Source organism: Puma concolor, chromosome D2 (assembly GCF_028749965.1).
Source record: "Puma concolor isolate L17-30 chromosome D2, mPumCon1.1.hap2, whole genome shotgun sequence".
NCBI classification, from domain to species: domain Eukaryota; kingdom Metazoa; phylum Chordata; class Mammalia; order Carnivora; family Felidae; genus Puma; species Puma concolor.
Window position 1 is genome coordinate 51392111 of NC_141677.1, and position 12756 is coordinate 51404866.

The 12756-nt window shown below is 35.8% G+C and overlaps 1 protein-coding gene across 3 annotated transcripts in view; it reads left to right on the forward strand.

The window, feature by feature from the left end:
* The window catches only part of KIF20B (kinesin family member 20B), a 74557-nt gene that overhangs the window by 793 nt on the left and 61008 nt on the right, over positions 1-12756 (forward strand). For all 3 annotated transcript variants that reach the window (XM_025917892.2, XM_025917893.2, XM_086680342.1), the window contains exons 2-8: positions 1290-1382; positions 2942-3089; positions 8471-8557; positions 8669-8785; positions 9409-9547; positions 10095-10279; positions 12240-12276. In XM_025917892.2, coding sequence (XP_025773677.2) covers positions 2943-3089; positions 8471-8557; positions 8669-8785; positions 9409-9547; positions 10095-10279; positions 12240-12276 — 712 coding nt within the window. In that variant the 5' untranslated portion in view covers positions 1290-1382; position 2942. The remainder of the gene's footprint in view (positions 1-1289; positions 1383-2941; positions 3090-8470; positions 8558-8668; positions 8786-9408; positions 9548-10094; positions 10280-12239; positions 12277-12756) is intronic.

Here is a 12756-nt window from a genome sequence, read left to right on the forward strand (position 1 = left end):
AATGTTTCCCCCAACTCGTTCTACTTCCTGCTTCAGTGATTCCTTCTGACACAACTCTAATGTTCCTTGCTGAAGGATTAGTTGACAATCCTGAATTCATGCCTTAAGCGATCTTTGCTTAAGGTGATCAGATTCAGATTCACTTTTTTTTTTAATTAAAAAGATGTTTTAATGTTTGTTTATTTGAGAGAGAGAGAGAGAGAGAGCTAGCAGGGGAGAGTCAGAGAGAGGGAGAGAGAGATTCCCAAGCAGGCTCCCTATTGTCAGCGTGGAGCCCTACAGGTGGGGCTGGATCCCACTAACCCTGAGATATGACCCAAGCTGAAACCAAGAGTCCGATGCTCAGACTGAGACAGCCAGGCACCCAAGGTTTACTTTTGCTTTTAAAACGAAGTAGCATGTTTACCCAGAAGCCGCGGTAACAGTCTATGTATTTTATTAGATCTCCACGACCCAGGACTTCAAGTTGCAAGATCCTATAAAGGATTCCTCTATTAGGAGGAGGGTTCTTTTGAAACTGTATTTTGTGGATGGCATTCAGAAACCTCATTCAGTAGTGTATTTGTTATTTTTCACAAGTGTTCAGCCATGGAATCTCACTGGAGAGAAGATAAAAAGATTCACATTCTCAGTCGTGGGAACAGCCTTTGAAACAGGTCTTGAACCCTGCTGTTGCTAAACATAATATCACTAAAAAAGTAGTACCAATTTTTTTTGATATAGAGGATTTTATTATTCTAATTTAAGTCATTAGGGAATTTTTATCCTCATACATCTCTGAATATGTTGTAGGGGATACAGAGTAGTTCTTCTTGCCCTCAAGAGATTTCTAGTCTAGTTAGGAAGAAGTTAACTTCTCACACTTAAATACAAGTTAACCAGAAGTTCAGGTTGTGACAGTATATGTCAACAATTTTATAAATGTTAAGAGGTAGTTCATTGAAACTGAACTATGAACAAGTACAAACTACTATAACCTTGCTTTTTAAAAGAGGTATAAATATTCTTTTTGATTCAGTAATTTAATAGAAGGCTTATCATTTTTTTTTAATAATTGAAGGCAAAGAATGAAATTTATCTTCCAATTTCCTGGGTATTTCTGTAAAATCTGACTTATGCAATGTCAAGCCAGTGCTTTAATGTTTTTGCAAACTTCTCTATATTCTAGATCAGTGGTTATTTCCACTCTATCGGATACCCTTTTTCTTAATTTTCACCCATACATTGGGTGTTTGAAATATTCTATCAAACTGCATTTTAAGTAATTATTTCATTTTTATTTATCGCAGTATTTATCACTGACAATACAATAAAGACAAAAGCAACCAAGATACTAAAGTGTATGGTTGGTTGATCCTGCAGTTTCCTGGGCTTTGTTGAAGGTAAATAATTTCCTTTGTCTTTTTGAGATTTAGGAAAAACAGAAAAACAAAAACAACTCTGTTGTATTGCGTTTGTGGGTTTCAGGGCTGATCTAGGAAAAAGATATGACCACAGTATGTCAGTATCACACAGGAACTTTATTGGGATAGCACTTTGACAGGATTACATGGGAGAGAGGTCCACCCCAGCATGAAATCTTTCAGAAGCTAGAGTGAAGGACCACATGTCAGTATCACACAGGAACTTTATTGGGATAGCACTTTGACAGGATTACATGGGAGAGAGGTCCACCCCAGCATGAAATCTTTCAGAAGCTAGAGTGAAGGACCACCACATCGAAGGGGGAAAAGGTAAAGGAACCTAGGGGGTTGGGAGGGGACGGAGAGGAGAATTAGACTTGGGGGTTTATGGTCTTAAGTGGTGTTGTTACTCAGAAGCACAGTGGGGAGTACCTGAGTCAGCCAGCTCCTAGGGGCATCAGTGGCTTGGGTTTTTATAGTCCTGAATTTGTCTCTGCGAGCAGAAGTTGGGTGCAGTTTCGTGGGATGTGCAAACTAGTTATGCTCTGGTTGACTTGAAAAAAAGAAAAAAGATTATTTGGGCTATATTAAAAGCAAATTGATGTGTAAAAATTTTAATTTGGCACCTAATAGGTTTTTGAACTAACATTCCTGGCGTTCTGTGAAGAAGTAAACAACACAGGGCCAATAAACAGGGGCCATCTTTGGCTTATTTATATAATATGTATGGATGCCCATTACTCTTTTCCTGAGCCAGGAACCCTAGTTTGGGAATCACTGTTCTTTTATTTCATAATACTGTCAAAGAACATCAAGGAGCTCTCTTTCTTCCTGCTATTATGCACCTAGTAGATTGTCAATAATTATTTGAATGTTAAATTTTTTTTAGTTAAAGTTACCTGTAAGTTTACGTTTAAGTTTAGTGCCTTGATGTTTAGTTGTAATACTTTGATACATTATTCCATATTCACCTTAATTTTTAGCACCTACAATGTGTCAGGTACTGTTTTGAATGTGGTCACATACATTATTTCACTTTTCACTTGCATTATTTGGAAGAATTCAGTTGAAAGAATTCAATTGTCCAGATAACTGAATTTAACTCGTAAATGCTAAAGCATTACGAAGGCTTATAACTAACATTTTCAGAAGACATTAAATAACTAAAGTAACACAAGATTATTATTTACTCTACAATTATTTGATTTCGGAGAGGATTTCAGGCAGAGATTGAATGTTTTATATTGTCTTACTTAATGGACTACCTTTACTCATGAAATCTCTGGCTGAATCAACCTATAAGTTGGATCATATGAATAGTAGTGGCAGGCTCTGTTCAATATTACTTGATTCGGAATCTTTATAATTTTGATCATTTGTCTTTTCCGTGGGTCATCATCGTGTTATAGATGTAATGTTCCCTTCTCTAGAAATCTAGTTATGGGGGTTATTAGTGGGCTAGACTCAGACATTTTAAACTATGAGTGGCTTATATGCTAATTTATTAAAATTATCTAAAATTACTGTTATTCTTGCAGAATGGAATCTAATTTAAATCAAGATGGAGTGCCTAGACCATCCTATGTTTTTAGTGCTGACCCAATTGCAAGACCGTCGGAAATAAATTTTGATGGCGTTAAGCTTAATCTTTCTCATGAATTTTCCTTAGTTGCTTCAAATACTGAGGTAAGTATGAGGAAAGCATTATGCTGACTGAGTGCAAATGTGTGTGGTGTGCACACACTTGCAGACAGGTATGACCAGAGCTTTCCAGACTTTGTGGGTTTAAGGCAACCTTCTATCTCGGTAATTTTTTCATGGTGCCCTAAATACATACCAGTTCTTCCAAGTAGTAGGTCCGAGCAGCTTAATATATAACTATACCTTAACCTAGAGCCATTTGAAAAATATTAACGTAAATGAAAAAAAAAATTGTCTTTCTTTAATTTCCACAGTTATTTGCTGTAAGGATATGTATATCTTTTGTGCACATCATAGCTTCTCAGGCTTTGGAATCAGATTAGATATTGCCAACCTTATTTCCTGTTCTTCAGTGTTTTGGGGTAGTACTTGTTTTTTATCATAGCAACCACTGAAGAATCCAGCTTCACCAAGATATGACATCAAAAGAAATGGTATGATCTAAGGTGGCAACTGTGAACTATTTTGAACTAATAGTTCACGGTGTTCAACATGTTAAGTACTGCCATGATTTCCTCAAAAATACAAGGCATTCCACTATGCCCCTAGGAATTGCATGCCTTACTTAAAATAAACTAACTCAGTAGTGTTTAAAAAGTAAAAATCCGGGGCGCCTGGGTGGCGCAGTCGGTTAAGCGTCCGACTTCAGCCAGGTCACGATCTCGCGGTCCGTGAGTTCGAGCCCCGTGTCAGGCTCTGGGCTGATGGCTCAGAGCCTGGAGCCTGTTTCTGATTCTGTGTCTCCCTCTCTCTCTGCCCCTCCCCCGTTCATGCTCTGTCTCTCTCTGTCCCAAAAATAAATAAACGTTGAAAAAAAAAAAAATTAAAAAAAAAAAAAAAAAAAAGTAAAAATCCTTCCTTCTACCACCATACCTACTACCACTGTTTGTTTTGTGTCTTTGTAAACTTTATTTATTTTTTAGTTTTATTTATTTGAGAGTGAGCGAGCGAGTAAGTGAGCACGACTGGAGGAGGGGCAGAGAGAGAGGGAGAGAGATAATCATAAGCAGGCTGCACGCCGTCAGCACAGGGCTGCTGGGCTTGATTTCATGAATCATGAGATCATGACCTGAACTGAAATCAAGTGTCCGATGCTTAACCTACTGAGCCACCCAGGCGCCCCACCCTGCCTTGAGTACTGTAGCTTTATAGAATGTCTTGAAGTCGGATGGTGGCAGTCCACCAACTTTGTTCTTGTCTTTAATTTATATTGGCTTCTCTGGGTAGTCTAAATTTAGTTTTAGCCATTCTAATAGATATATATTGGTATCAAGTTGGTATTTGCATTTAATAACTAAATGTGTTGAATATGATTTCATGTGCTTATTTGTCATTAGTGTATTTTTGGTAAAGTGTCAGTTTAAATCTTTCCCCATTTAAAAAAATTGGATTGTTTGTTTTTATATTATTATTTAATTTTAAGTGTTCTTTATATTTTTCAGATATATGCTTTATAAATATTTTTTCCTAGTCTGTGGGTTGCCTATCCTCTGTTGACAGTATTTTTTGAACAACAGAAGTTTTTTGTTTTTATTTTAATGTTTGTTTGTTTTTTAAATTTATTTTTGAGACAGAGAGAGACAGAGCATGAGCAGGGGAGGGGCAGACAGAAAGGGAGACACAGAATCCGAAGCAGGCTCCAGGCTCTGAGTTGTCAGCACAGAGCCTGACGCCGGGCTTGAACTCACGGACTGTGAGATCATGACCTGAGCTGAAGTCGGACACTCAACTGACTGAGCCACCCAGGCGTCCCTGTTTTTTGTTTTTTAAAAAAAGAGTTAGCTAACTCTTGGCTTTGGGAGTAGATTCCCGTGAGTCGTCACATACGTGCAACACCCAGTGCTCATCCCACCCAGCAAGTGCCCTCCTCAATGCCCATCACCCATTTTCCCCAGCCCCATCAACCCTCAGTTTGCTCCCTGTATTTAAAGAGTCTCCTATGGTTTGCCTCCCTCTCTGTTTGTAGTTATATATTTTTTTCTTTCCCTTCCCCCCTAATGTTCTGTTAAGTTTCTTAACTTCCACATATGAGTGAAATTGTCTTTCTCTGACTGACCTATTTCACTTACGTACCCTCCAGTTCCATCCATGTTGTTGCAGATGGCAAGATTTCATTCTTTTGCATTGCCAAGTAGTATTCTATTGTCTCTCTCTCTCTCTCTCTCTCTCCACACACACACACACACACACACACACACACACACACCCCACATCTTCATCTTCTGTCTTCATTCATCAGTTGATGGATATTTGGGCTCTTTCCATAATTTGGCTGTTGTTGATAGCACTGCTATAAACATTGGGGTACATGTGCCCCTATGAATCAGTACTCCTGTGTCCTTTGGATAAATTCCTAGTAGTGCTATTGTTGGGTTATAGGGTAATTATATTTTTAATTTTTTGAGGAACCATCACATTGTTTTCCAGAGTGGCTGCACCAGTTTATAGTCCCACCAACAATGCAACAGGGGAAAACAGAAATTTTTAATTTCATCAATGTTTTCTATTGTGGATTGTCCTTTTGGTGTGATACCTAAGAAATCTTTGCCTAACTCAAGTCCACAAAGATTTTCTTCTATGTGTTCTTTTAGAAGTTTTACAGTTTTAGTTTTACATTTAGGATATGATCCATTTTGAATTTTTATAAACAATGTGAAGCATGTATCCAAATCCTTATTTTTTTTTATGTATAGATATCTAATTGTTCTAGCATGATTTGCTGAAAAAGCTATGCTCTTTGTACTGCATTTCCTTTGCATCTTTATTATAAATCAAATGTCCTTCTCTAGGGGAGTTTATTTCTGAATATTGTTTCATTGATTTGTCTGTCTTTCTGCCAGTACCCCACTGTTATGATCACTGTAGCTTTGAAATAAGTGTTGAAATCAGGTAGTGTTAGCGCACCCAATTTCTTTTTCATAGTTTTGACTATTCTAGATACTTTGCATTTCTGTGAGAATTTTTAGATGAGTTTGTCAATTGCCACAACAAAAGCCTCTTGGGATTTTGATTGCAGTTGCATTGAATATGTAGATCAGTTTTAGAAGAATTGACATTTTAACAATATTGAGTTTACCAAATGATGAACAAGGTGTATCTCAATTGCTTTTGGTCTCCTTTAATTTCTCTGAGCAATGTTTTGTAGTTTTCAGAGTGTAGGTCTCTCACATCTTTTGTCAAATTTATCCTGTATTTCATGATTTTTTATTTCTTCCAAATGATATTGCTTTTAAAATCAATTTCTGGTTTTTCTTCCCAGTGTATAAAAGAATAATTGATTTTGCATGTTGATCCTGTATCATGTTAACATTACTAAACTCGTTTCATAGTTCTAGAGATGTTTTTGTAGATTCTGTTTGATTTTTGTATGTAGATGCTAATGTCTGAATGCAGACAGTTTTATTTCTTCCTAATCTGGATGCCTTTTCTTTCTTCTTCCCTTGCTTACTTTTTCTTTCCCTCCCTCCCTCCCTCCCTCCTTCCCTCCATCCTTTCTTTCTTTCTTTCTTTCTTTCTTTCTTTCTTTCTTTCTTTCTTTCTTTCTTTCTTTCTTTCCTACTTTCCTTCCTTCCTTCCTTCCCTTCCTTCCTCCCTCCCTCCCTTCCTTCCTTCTTCCTTTCTCTTTTTCTCTCCCCTCCCCTCCTTCCCCCTGATTACCATTGGCTAGAACCTCTAGTACAGAGTTGAATAGAAGTGGTGAGAGCTGAAATCCTTGTCTTGTTACTTGCTACTTATCTTAGATTCAGTGTTTGATCATTAAGTATGATGTTAGCTGCAGGTTTTTGTAAATGTTCTTTATCAGAAGGAAGTTCCTGTCTATTCCACTTGCTGAGAATTTTTATGAATGGATGTTGAATACATATGTCAATATCCTGTCATCAAATGCTTTTTTTACATCTATTAGAGATAAATGTTTCTTTATTCTTTTAATGTGGTTAATTACCCAAATTGATTTTTGAATGCTAAATTGACCTTGCAGTCCTGAGATAAAACATTTTTGGTCAGGATGTATTATTCTATTTTATATATTGGCTAATACTTTGTTAGGGAATTTTTGCATCTAAATTAGAGAGGTTGTTCTGTAATTTCTTCTGAGGATATCTTTGTCAGATCATGGTGTCAAGGTTATGTCATACTCAAAATTAGTTGAAAAGTGTTCTCTCTCTTTATTTTCTTAAAGGGCTTATCTATGATTTGTATGATTACATCCTTAAGTGTTTGAGAGAATTTAGTAATGAATTACCAGGGCCTGGAGTTTTTTGTGGGATTATTTTGTTTGTTTGAATATAAGTTAAGTTTTTTTTTTTAGTTGAATTTCTTTAATAAATATCAGTCTGTTCAGATTTTCTAGTTTTTTGGGTTTGTTTTTAGTAAATTGTATCTAATTGTTTCCTTTTTACTTAAAAAAACACACTTCTTTAGAATTATTTTAAAAAAGGAATTAATTTCTCCCCCAAAGGAAGCAGTAAAGAGAATGCTGTATAGCAAACAATTTTTATTTTTTTTAATTTTTTTTTTTTCAACGTTTTATTTATTTTTGGGACAGAGAGAGACAGAGCATGAACGGGGGAGGGGCAGAGAGAGAGGGAGACACAGAATCGGAAACAGGCTCCAGGCTCGGAGCCATCAGCCCAGAGCCTGACGCGGGGCTCGAACTCACGGACCGCGAGATCGTGACCTGGCTGAAGTCGGACGCTTAACCGACTGCGCCACCCAGGCGCCCCTAGCAAACAATTTTTAAATAGAATTGAACATTTGGGTTAATGGGCTATTCTGGTTGCTTGTAATTTACTTTGGAATTCTATGTTTTAGTGACGTAGAGCCCTATTTTTTGTTTTTAGTTGCAAAGGTTAGGATTTTAGGGAAAAGAGGTGTATTATAAGCTTAAAATATAAATATAGAAGGTAGAGGAAATTGAGTCTTTTGTGGTATTATTTTTTTTATTTTTATTTTTTTAATTTTTTTTTTCAACGTTTATTTATTTTTGGGATAGAGAGAGACAGAGCATGAACGGGGGAGGGGCAGAGAGAGAGGGAGACACAGAATCAGAAACAGGCTCCAGGCTCTGAGCCATCAGCCCAGAGCCTGACGCGGGGCTCGAACTCACGGACCGCGAGATCGTGACCTGGCTGAAGTCGGACGCTTAACTGACTGCGCCACCCAGGCGCCCCTGTGGTATTATTTTTTTTAAAGCAGATTTGCTTTTCTTTAGACATATAAATGGTTACAAACAGAAGAATCACTGATTGCTTAGAGGTTCTGTATGACCTTAAATGGTTATGTAATAGCCACTTTAAAAAAAGGTGATTTCTGAAAAGCCATATTTTGTATTTTTTAAATACAGTTATTTTGTTCTTCTTTTTAAGGCAAATAGTTTGGAATCCAAAGATTATCTCCAGGTTTGTCTTCGAATAAGACCGTTTACACAGTCAGAAAAAGAGCATGAGTCTGAGGTTTGTATTGACTTTAATTGGGTCTTACTTTCATGGGCAAAATGCCATTGTTTTTATTTATTTATTGTGGGCTTATTTTTATTGATTGATTGACTGATTGATGTCTTCTAGGGCTGTGTGTATGTTCTAGACTCACAGACTATTCTGCTAAAAGATCCTCAAAGCATTCTTGGTCGGTTAAGTGAGAAAAGCTCTGGGCAGATGGCACAGAAATTCAGTTTTTCCAAGGTAAGTCCTATGAGAAACTAAAGATTTTAAGTAAAAGAGATTTGGCTTAGGCTAAATTGCTACGTTATTGTATATAATGAACTATATATGTCTTGTACTTATGGAACTTAGGTGTTAGGCACTGGTATTTTTTCTTAGAGTGGAACTCAAACTTTAGGTTTGTAAACATCTAATTGGAAATGAATAAATTGCTAAATTTATTGCTAAATTTATTATTAAATTGATAAATTTTTTAATCTTTTTAAGGAGATGTTCTTTCCAAAATTTAGATGAAAACTTGATTGACTAGGTCAGATTTCTATCTTGAAAACTTTCTGACAGTAGTTAAACTATCATGTATATTTGTGGGAGTTGGGGATATGGCACCTCCCTTAAGTATGAATCTTGTAAAAGAAATCTTTTAAAATTATAAAACACGAGGGGCAACTGGCTGGCTCAGTTGGGGGAGCACGCACCTCTTGATCTCAGGTTCATGAGTTTGAGCCCCATGCTGGGTATAGAGATTACTTAAATAAATAAAGTTAAAAAAAAAGTTTTTAAAAACATGAGTTATAGGGTAGAACTCATTGTAAAAATTTACTTGAATATTCTAAAAAGACTTGTTTTAAAAAATGCTTGTTTAGGTTTTTGGCCCAGAAACTACACAGAAGGAGTTTTTCCAGGGTTGCATTATGCAGCCAGTAAAAGACCTCTTGAAAGGACAGAGTCGGCTGATTTTTACGTACGGGCTAACCAATTCAGGAAAAACATATACATTTCAAGGTAAATTGTATTGTTTTTACATTTCAAGGAAAAAAACAGTAATATTCACTCATTTTCATAATATTTGTGTAGTTATGTTTCCATTACCTAGTACATTTGCTCCATTTTTAATACTGATAGCATCGTGAATGTGTATCGCCGATGGCTTTTGATTCAGATTGATTTAATTCATTTGGGAAATTACTTTACCCATATGATAGAGAATTAGGTGATAAAAATTTGGAAAAAGGATTTATGTGACGTAGTGAACTAAGCATGGATAACCAGGGAAGCATCTTAAATTTCATTTTACTTTTCCATTATGTGATTATGGGTGATTGCAAATCTTACGGCCTGATCTGAATGTAAAATTTCAATAATAGCTGATAAAATGTCCATTCTACAATGAAGACCAAAGTGATGGAAAACTAATGCTGCAACTTCTTTCACTTTTGTCTTAGATGTTTATTTTTGCCTGTTGGTGATATAAAAGGAGTCTTGGTAATCCAGGAACATTTCCACTTTGCTAATACTCTGAAAGGATATAAAACAAAAATTCTTTTCACAGGCACAGAAGAAAATATTGGTATTCTGCCGCGAACTTTGAACGTATTATTTGATAGTCTTCAGGAAAGACTGTATGCAAAGATGAACCTTAAACCACATAGATCTAGAGAATTCTTACGGTTATCACCAGACCAAGAGAAAGAAGAGGTTGCTAGCAAAGTTACATTGCTCCGGCAAATTAAAGAGGTATGGAGGGAGTCTAGTATGTGAGATATATAAATGTCATGACCTTTTATAAGCTCTTTAGTTTGTTTTAGCCTATATTGGAATATTTTGTGGTGGTGGTGATGGTGATGGTGATGGTTGTGTTTTCTTTTTTTAGGAAAGTATTATAACCTTGTTTGAAGTTTTTCTTGTCCTTGCTTTATATTGTACAAATAGCAGAAATGTTTAAACAATTCAAATGTAAATAGTTCTGAAATTTCTTTCGGTTGTTGTTGAAACACTACTGTCCTTGATGTAATGATTAAAAAATTTGTTTTTAGGATGCTTGGGTGACTCAGTCAGTTGAGTGTCCAACTCTTGGTTTCGGCTCAGGTCTGATCCCAGGGTCATGAGATAGAGGTCCACATTGGGCTCTGTGCCAATAGCACAGAGCCTCCTTGGATCTCTCTCTCTCTCTCTCTCTCTCTCTCTCTCTCTCTCCCTCTCTCTCCCTCTCTCTCTCTCTCTCCCCCCTCCCCCTCCCCCCCCTCTCTCCCTCTCTCTCTGCCCCTCTCTTTCTCTTTCAAAATAAATACATAAATAAACTAAAAAAAAAAAAATCTTTTTTTCTCCCTCTGCCGCTCTCCCCTGCTCACATGCTCTCTCTCAAATTAAATAAATTTTTTTAGTTATAAAAATAATTTGTGCACACAAGATCTAAACAAGGGAATGTGAGAAATATAAAGGGAAAATTTCTCGTGGCTTTATTTCTGAAGAGAAAATCACATTAACATATTGGAAAGTATAGTTTTTGATTCTTTTCTAAAACAAAATCTGTATTTAGAGCTTTCTATAACGTCTGTATATACACAAACACAGTCATATATACAGTTGCATATATCTTCATACCTTTTGATTTTTGCTCAGTGGAGTTTAAAGTTCAGAGTCCATGGTTATGATCTCTGAAAGTAAGCTAGTATATAGTATAAATAAGAATTACAGAGATTAGTAGATGATTGCACAGGTAATTCTTAGAGGATATTAAGGTCAATAATGAAAAAATTTCCCTAATGAGTTATTCAGTTAAAACATTATTTTGCGGGGCGCCTGGGTGGCGCAGTCGGTTAAGCGTCCGACTTCAGCCAGGTCACGATCTCGCAGTCCGTGAGTTCGAGCCCCGCGTCGGGCTCTGGGCGGATGGCTCAGAGCCTGGAGCCTGTTTCCGATTCTGTGTCTCCCTCTCTCTCTGCCCCTCCCCCGTTCATGCTCTGTCTCTCTCTGTCCCAAAAATAAATAAAAACGTTGAAAAAAAATTAAAAAACAAACAAACAAAAAAACATTATTTTGCTATGAAATTGTTAAAATATTTAAAAAATGAAATCATGCTTTCATACATTGATTGTAAACTGCGTTTTTAAAAAGCACATTTTCTTCTATAAAGACAAATATTTTCATATCTTTTCATCCACTATTCAGATTTAGGGATATATCCTAAGGAAATAATTAGAATGCAGAAGAAAAAAATAACAAATTGAGATATTTATTTTAGTATTACTTTTACTGGCAAAAATTTGTAAATAAATGTTCAATAACAGGGCAGTAATTAAGCCATTTCACATCTATTCCGTTATATAGCCATCAAATACTTACAAATAATTTTTAATCATAGCAAGTAAAAGTAAAAGCTTTCAAGGTAAGGTAACGAGTGTGGGGAAAAGAATAGAAAGGCATGTGTTAAAATATTAATAGTAATTGCCTCTGAGTGATAGGGATCATATATGATGATATTCTTTTTAATAGTCTTCTATAGTATCCCAGATTTCTTATTATGAGAATGTATTATTTAACTAGGACAAAGAATTAATAGAGGTCATTGAATTGAGTAGATGAAAGGTTATGGTTTGGTTGGTGACTTATTTGGATAGATAGATAATTAATACAATGGTTATTTAACCTTAACTAAAAATGGTTTTTAACTTAAAAAAAAATTGTTCCTTTTTAGGTTGCGATGCAAAATGACAGTTATGATACTCTTCACGGTAAGGTTTCCTTTCTCACTTTTCGAATGTTGATTACGTGACATACTTTTGAATAGCTTTTAATTTTTGAATCAGTCCTAGCGATTTAATTTTTTTAATGAGATAGCAATTCTTGGAAAATGGTACATAACTATATGAAATATCAGTCACTGTAAAGTTTTCTTTGGATTTAATGTCACAGAGAATCCCTCTCACTTACAACTTTTATGTAGAATTCAAGAGAGCTACTATTTTTTTCTTTGTCCTTTACCTTTAACTTCAATTTGGCTCATTGGCATTTTTTCAAAAAGAAAAGAAAGATAAAAAGAAGCCAAACTTTGGCTAATATAAATTATATTATTTCTATAAGCCATATTTATATAAAATACAAATTTTGTTTATATCTGCTTTGGTCCAAAAAGTGTTTAACATTGCTGAATAAAAGATTAAGGATACTTGGGTTCCTGGGTGGCTTAGTTGATTAAGTGTTGGACTCTGGAT